Genomic DNA, 7,899 nt, shown 5'->3' on the forward strand with positions numbered 1-7,899 from the left:
ACGCCCAGAAAAGGTGTATTTAAAAGCTAGGCTCATTATAGAGTCACAACAAACCCCTCATGACTGGTGCAGTAGACAGTGAGGTAGAGGGCGAGCCCTGGAAAGACAGAAGAAAAGTAGCAGTGAGTTCTGGGTACCTTTGTGCAGACGAAACAGAAAAACGCAGGCAGTGAAGTAATAGTGTTCCGTTACTAATGCCAGCAATAGATAATTGCAACAATTATCTATTAGATCATAGGTACTAATTAACAGATAATTGCGCAACTCCGGAAATCAATAAATAACTGATTCCCCTCAGAGAATGTCTTCTACATTTTTACATTAAAAAGACTCCAGAGTTGTAATGGATTAAAATCCTACGGAAGGGAAAGAAATGGCATCGGCCACTAGTTCTGCAGAAGCGAAAAGTAATACTGATAGAGTTTAGATGGAAATTTTCACTTTGTGTGTTTAGTTTGGGGATTCTTTTTAAATCATTCATACCAGCGATTTAGTTCTTAAGGCTGTTTCTTTGAGATTAAGTGACAGGACTTCTGTTACTCTTTTCTTCTTGGAATGCTTCTTGATATTCTTACGTCAACCAGAACTTCTGTCTCTGTTGCAGATGTGAACAATGACCGTAGCTAAGAAGCCCAAATCTTCAAAGCCTAAAAAGCCCTCTTCAAGGCGGTCTGGCAAATCCAAGAAACCAAGTACTAAAATACTGATGTCACGCACCGCCAACTGGGGCCGGATAGTGCCTGCAGAAGATTCAAGCCAAGTCTCTGTGGCCCAAGGACGTGGAGGTGCTATTTACTGTAGATCATCTGAAAAATCTAAGGCTTTTGCCCCAAGAGATCTAAGTAAGTGTGCGTTTTATCCTGCCTCCATTGTCTTCAAAGCAAAAGTAGAAAATGCAGTTCTTACTTGTTGCACTGATAGAGAAGGGGACTACTGTGAACAAAGACTTCAAAAGCGAATCCCCTAAGGCAACTGAAGTGACTGATGTTACAGAAATTAATTTTGATATATTTACAGTCAACAGAGAAATATGGGGAGCTTTTTGTAATGCACAGATTCCTCCATGTCTTTTCTGTTTTGCAAAGAAAAGTGTTTGATTGTTGCTATTCACAGCTTCCATTTTTCACAGGTTTTTTGAAGGATAACATTGCTCAGGAAAAGATCTGGTATCTGTAGGGGTACCGTCATTCCTAGTTCCTAGTTTTTACGTTTTTACCGTATAATTTCAAGTCTAAGTTTGTGGTTTAAGTTATAATAAGGAAAAAAACAGTAGTTGAGTTAATCAGGTTAAAGATTATAGATGGAGAGGAACTTGGCATTAGGTGCTACAAACAGAATGGCAGTTAGCCTTGCCTTAGAAAAATTAAAATGGTTGACTAAAGTTGTTTTTTTTTTTTTTTTTTTTTTCCCCAAAACATTGTGTTGACCAGCCAATTTGAATTTGGTGGTATTAAAGCTGTCTGCAATAAGTTTTTCTGGTTTGGATTGTAGCTAGCCCCTCTAGGTGCTCCTGCAGAATACTATTTTTTTAAATACCTTTCTTAGAAACAAACAAACAAGATCTCTTTTTAAATTTAACTTTCTTGCAGTCGTTAATGATGGAATTGCTCCGCCACAGAGCATTCTTTTTCCACCTGAGAAGATTTGTATGGATTGGCGAGAAACACAAAGTGTTGGAGTTGGCCTGTACAATCTTGGCAACACATGTTTTCTTAATGCTACTCTACAGTGTTTGACCTACACACCCCCACTTGCCAATTACATGCTTTCTCTTGAGCACAGCCAGTCATGTGAGTACTTTCTAACAGTATTTTGAATCTGTTGGATAGCTCTGAAGGTGAAAGAACAGCAGTGATTCTGTGAGATAAGCTTATTTGCCTGATTTTACCTGTAGAAGCTGGCTTTGAGCACTGTATTAGCAGTGGGCTCCGAATAGCATATGGAGTGCAATTAATGCACCATGGTTTATTTATTTAGTTATTTGTTTGTTTGTTTGTTTATTAAAGGATCATTTATTGCTTCATGGGAATAATGAAGTGCATTGGACAGTAATGCATTTAGTAGTAATTTTAGAGAGTAATACATTTTGCAGCCTGTGGAGTTCACATTCCTGTCAGCCTTTACAACTGCGACTTTGCAGGAGTCTTTTAGATTTCTCATCACAACATGCATTTGAATACAGGCTTAGTGGATATTTTTATTCTGTAAAGTTGTGTGAAATGAAATGTTACAAGACTGTTGGGACATTGGCATCTTGGGAGAATAGAATGTAGCAAGGAGAGTGGATATTGTATCTATAGTTTAAATTGTACTTAGATGTTTGTAGTTGTGGATATTTCGCTGGACTGGGATGCTTTGTTCTTTCACTCTTCAGGTCGTGAACAAGATTTTTGCATGATGTGCACGATGGAGACTCACATTAACCAGGCCCTGCGTTGCACTGTTGATGCCATCGAGCCCACGCATGTTATCAGTAATCTCAGTCGTAAGTGGCTTCAGATGTGTTTCTTTTCGATAGCTTGTAATCTTCAAATAATTATTTGATGTGTCTAAGTGGTTTTAACACTCAAATGAAGAGAGATTTTAGAAATACAAGAATGATTTCATTTTTAAATGAGGTCAATACTATCATCTTCTTGTTTAGGAATAGGACAACATTTCCGTTTTGGCAGTCAAGAAGACGCACACGAGTTCTTGCGCTATACTGTTGATGCTATGCAGGAAGCGTGCTTGAACGGAAGCACCGAGTAAGCATAAACAAGTTCACTTTCATACATTCTCTAGCACCTTCTAGTCCTTTATTTACTCTCAGAAATGATCTCTAGCACCTTTTAGCGCCTTATTTACTATCAGCAACGAAAGTCTACATCATCCTTGGTTTTCATCAAACTCTTTGAAGAGTTAACTCTGTGCCTTAAATCTTCTGAGGTCTGATTATAATTTATTTCCAGATTGGACAGATCTTCTCAAGCTACCACCATCATTCATCAAATATTTGGAGGATTTCTAAGATCGAGAGGTACTTGAAAAAATATTCCTGTCCTTAGAACTGATCTGTGTCTTTTGTCGGTAGTAAAGCAGTCCGTAGTTTGTCTAAAGTAGTATCTGTCAACAACTTGAATTTGGACAGTTAGTCTCCTTCACATAATGTTAAGCATTTATATTTTGTTTCCAGTGAAGTGCTTGAATTGCAAAGCAGTTTCGGATACGTATGAGGCATTTCTTGATATCACTTTGGATATAAAGGTAAGATGTTTTCTAAATATAATTCATGATGTTTAAGTACATGCATAACTTTCTAAATTAAACTTGTTTAACTTAAAAAAACAAACCACATATAATGTTAAAACATAAGAGCTTGGTGGTGCTAAGGAAGTGGATTGGACTTTGTCCTTCCGTGGAACCCATGTAAATAGTCTCCACATTTGCATTGGGTTTAAGGGAAAAGAATTCTCTTTCTGCAAAAATTATAATGCTGTCATACTTCTTTGTTGTTCTACCTGAATATACATCTAATTGTTAGACTGATGAATTTGTCCCCAGTATTGATGACAAAGCACACTATAGATGCTGTCTAGGCTACTGGAAAAGTATTTGTTCCAAAGTCAAATGCCTTCCAGGTGAGGTCAATGCTGAGCATGCTCTTTCTGCCTCCTTCTTCACAGTAGATCGCTTGAGTATGTTAGTAAGATTCTCTTATAAACTACTAGTATGTCTGTGGAATTCTGAATTATGGTGACTTTACGCTCTTCTTTCTCACTGCTCTAGGCAGTTTCATCTGTTAGCAGAGCTCTGGAACTCTTTGTGAAACCTGAAGAGCTGGATGGAGAGAATTGCTATAAATGTAGCGAGTAAGATTTTGACGTCAGTTTTCTATGTTGCATGACTCTGTTGGACTACCTCTAAACTTTGGATCTACTTACAAGTTTTGTGGAAGTTTATAAAAGACTTGGATTTTTGTTTCTTTGGAGGGGGGAAGTCTTGTTCATAGGCATTCCCTATGGGTTTGCAATTCTCTGGCTTGTATTTTGCCATCAGAATTCAAAAAGAGCTACTTTTGTTCTTTCTATTTATTAGCTCTCGACAGTACTTTTCTTGATGTAAACTGCCCAGTTTCCGTTGTTCTCTGGGCTAGTGGCTAATTTTCACTGCTTACACCGTAGGTCCTACCTTGGAGCGGGCAATGTGTCAAACTGAACTATTTTGTTTCAAAGGATGGCAGATGGTTTCAGTGTCTTTCCAGACAAGCTCAGTACATGAAGACTTCCTACTGTTAAATGTTTCCCTCCTGTAGAATGACCATGTGCTTCTGTTGTATTTTTGATGTTGATAGTCGACCTATGTTGGAGATTATTTGCAATTTCTAGTCCTGGGGACCAAGGCTCTCTCGTTCCGCTTTCAGTATTTGTATTTCCCTTGAAAGCTGAAAGAATGTATCCAGGACTGGAGTTCAAATAGCCACTTTTGTAGACCAAGAAATGGTACCTTGCCATCCAACCTGGTAATACCCTTTCGTGAGAGATTCCTGTTCCCCCTATGCTCTGAGTTGTTGGGAAAATTTACCTTCTTCTGTGTATTAACAAACCTGACACGCAGTGCGTGGGTTTATGAAAAGAAAAAAGACCAACCTATTATGCAAGTAAATATCATTCAAATAGCATAGGCATGCGTGAGACATTAAAACGAGTTTGTTTGGGGGGCGAAAAAAGAAGATGACTTCAAACACTTATCTCTGCTTGTTTTTAAGGTGTAAAAAGATGGTTCCTGCGTCCAAGAGATTTACCATACACCGTTCTTCCAAGGTTCTCACAATATCACTGAAAAGATTTGCAGATTTCACAGGTGGAAAGATCAACAAGGTATATTTACCACTGTAATGCAACTATATCATTGTGTAATGGGACATCCCCCAAAGCTGAAAGTTGTTAATATTTTCAGACAATAATTGTAGACTAACGACTATGGCTTATTCTTTCTCTTAATATCAATAAAGTTCCCGCTTGACAAGAAGCATATGCTTTCCTCTGAGAAGGCTGATTCATCAGGAAACAGTTCTCTGCAACTTCTAGTCTTAACCGTTGTTTATGGGAAGACTTATTTGTAGTGAATCAAGAAATATATTCTAGAAATATATTCTAGAAATAAATTCTAGTCTGTGTTTTTTGGAAGTGTTTTTCTCCGGCTAGTCCACGAAGTACTCTGGGATAATTTTTCTATCTTCTTGGTGTCTCTTTAGGAGGTGAAATATCCGGAGTATTTGGACCTGAGAGCCTACATGTCGCAGTCAATGGGAGAACCACTGCTCTATGCCTTATATGCGGTGCTGGTACATCACGGTGTCAGCTGTCACTCAGGACACTATATATGCTATGTAAAGGTAGAAGTCAACAGCATTTCTAACAGGGTAAAGGTTGTGCTGGCAAACCAATTAAAGCATGACTAGCAGCTACTGTTTCTAGGGAAAAAGATTTCATTATATTTTTATTTGACATGTGTGTATTTTGTTCCTATCCGTGATTTCAATTGGAAAACGTGCAATTCACCTAAAGAAATCGTTGTCTTTATTTGCAGGCTGGTAATGGACTTTGGTATCAGATGAATGATGCTAAAGTAGTGCGTACTGACATTAAAAGAGTTCTTGGTCAGCAAGCTTACATACTTTTTTATATCAGGTAATAACAAATCTTAAAATGTGTTCAGAAGAGATTTACTTTCCTGTTATTGATGTTTTTCTGTTTTGCAAGTGTTTTTCTTGCTATCCCAGGAGAAGATTATTATTTGTCTAATTCAGTTCTGTCTAACCTGAAATTCTCTGTGTCGTTTATTATCTTTTGTTGCTTGGCCTTAAACTGCAGCACTTGTGTAAATTGCTATCTATGTGTTATCTGTAGCTGGCTAATTTAGAGAAGGAGAGAAATGAAGGTCATCTGTGGTGTAAGAATGAATTCTTGCTGTGCAAGTGATAGTCTTAGTAGGAAGACTGTTCTCTACTTTTCAGTCTGTAGTCTTGGCGAAGCCTTCTGTAGAGAAGGCTTCCATATCGTATGAGCTGTTCCTCTAAAATGATAGGATGGGATTTAATCCAAGAGTAGGCTGAAAGAAAAACTAAACTACGATCACTGCTCTTTTCTGAAGGTGCTATGATTTGACACTTGGAGAACGTGCGTTTTACTTGCCAGCACCATCTTATCCCTGTTCATTCCCTCCGGGTCAGCAGGGGGCTAATAGTAAGCAGGCTGGATTTATGGGACCACGACTTCTTCCTCATATGATTAAGGTAATTCAGGGAAGCGGGAGGGCAGATAACGGCACCAAACTGCTAGTGGGTTTGGGGTTTGGTGTGGGGTTTTTTGTTTGGTTTTCGGCATCTTAGTTTTGTTTTCCTTCCCACGCCGCAGCTTTCTTCACAGCCCTCATGCTACAGCCAGAGTCATTCAAACAGTGGTTACTGCTAAATTGTGCAGCCATGCGACTCCATTACTTTATAGCTCCAAGACAGCTTTCTAAAGCACAGAGAGCTACGCTCTTTGACTATTTAAGCAGAGTGTACTAATCCTCAAATCATTTAAAAGAGGACTTGTTTTTCCTATCATCGTCACTTTAGCTAAGACAGGGAAAACTCATTGTCTTATTCCTGAGCACCAGAACGATTACTTCAGGCTTTTCAGGGTATGTTCAAAGGGGAAAATAAATATATTTGGGAATAGCAGCAGGTAATGTTAAGTTGCTTGGCTGGTTTTCAAAGATGATGTTAATTTGATACCAATCTGCAGTAAACCAAAAGCAGGAATTGAATACGCTTATTGGACTTGCATTTATCCTTAAAGGGCAGTGTGTTTTTCTTTTTAGGTGTTAAGACCATTTGTAGAAACACTCAGTAGGAGAGTTTTGTGTTTCAAAATGTTACATGCAGTGTTTGCGTTAATCCATCTTGCAATTTCTTCTTTTTAAATACAGAATTCAAGCCGTTTAAATGGAAATGGATCCATAAAAGAGGACGCAAAGACCACTGGTATCACCCTAAAAAGGCCATCTTCAGCACCACCAATGGCCTGTGTTCAAAACCAGGCAATTACCAGGCCTTCAATGACTGATACGTCAAGAAAACAGAAGATCACCATCAGTATTCACAATAAATTGCCTGCTCGTCAGACTGTGTCACAGCCTGACTTTCTTAGCAGTGCTGTGGAGGATGAAGATCTCTACCAGGCTGTTCCTTCATCCACAATTACAAATTCGGTAATGCAAATGAAGCAAATGCAAACAAACAAAAAAGTTTCTGATGAAATTTTTGTGGAGCCAACAGTGAATGAAAATCCTAAACTCAGCTCTGATAACACAGTCCCTTATGGTGCAGAATCTTCAGGAAAATCTGAGGAGGAGTCAAAGGGCTTATTTCAAAGGAATTTGAAATGCAATGCAATGTCCTCTAATGGAATTTTGGTTGGAAAGGTAGTCCGTACATTGCAGCATTCCAATTCTTCCTGTCAGAATGCTGACAAAGGAAGATCCCAGCATGAGCTGCCAAAAAGAGATTCACTAAATGGTGCTATTAGGTTAGTTAATGAATCTAAAGAAAACGGACTGAAACTTGATGATTCCACTTGCCGAGTTGAACCTGTTAAACCTTCTGAGATGTTCTTTTCTAAAACAAATGGATTGCTTGAAACATAGATTTGCTCCATCGAGAATTTCTCACCTACGATGTATTCGGGAGTGTTTATTGTGTTCCTAATTCAGGTGAAATACTGAGAAAACACAGCACACATGTGATCGTAAGACTTTGTGGTATTATCCCCTTAGAATTTGCAGACCTGAGCTTATATTAGAACTTGTCAACTTAAGCTCAGCTGAGATAAAAATTCCTAAGTTTCATAAAGTAGATTTTGGGGGGTGAGT

The 7,899-nt window shown here is 38.5% G+C and overlaps 1 protein-coding gene across 1 annotated transcript; it reads left to right on the plus strand.

The window, feature by feature from the left end:
- Positions 1-613: 613 nt before the first annotated feature.
- On the plus strand, positions 614-7,674 carry LOC311216361 (ubiquitin carboxyl-terminal hydrolase 42-like; the record flags this gene model as incomplete). Its single annotated transcript, XM_084297905.1, has 12 exons — positions 614-842; positions 1,590-1,790; positions 2,375-2,485; positions 2,645-2,747; positions 2,952-3,019; positions 3,176-3,246; positions 3,769-3,851; positions 4,748-4,859; positions 5,237-5,377; positions 5,572-5,672; positions 6,136-6,277; positions 6,958-7,674. The coding sequence occupies 12 exons, from the start codon at positions 614-616 to the stop codon at positions 7,672-7,674; spliced, it is 2,079 nt and encodes a 692-aa protein (XP_084154031.1).
- Positions 7,675-7,899: the final 225 nt, after the last annotated feature.

The sequence above is a fragment of the Netta rufina genome (genome assembly GCF_964035555.1).
Source record: "Netta rufina genome assembly, chromosome: 18".
NCBI lineage: Eukaryota > Metazoa > Chordata > Aves > Anseriformes > Anatidae > Netta > Netta rufina.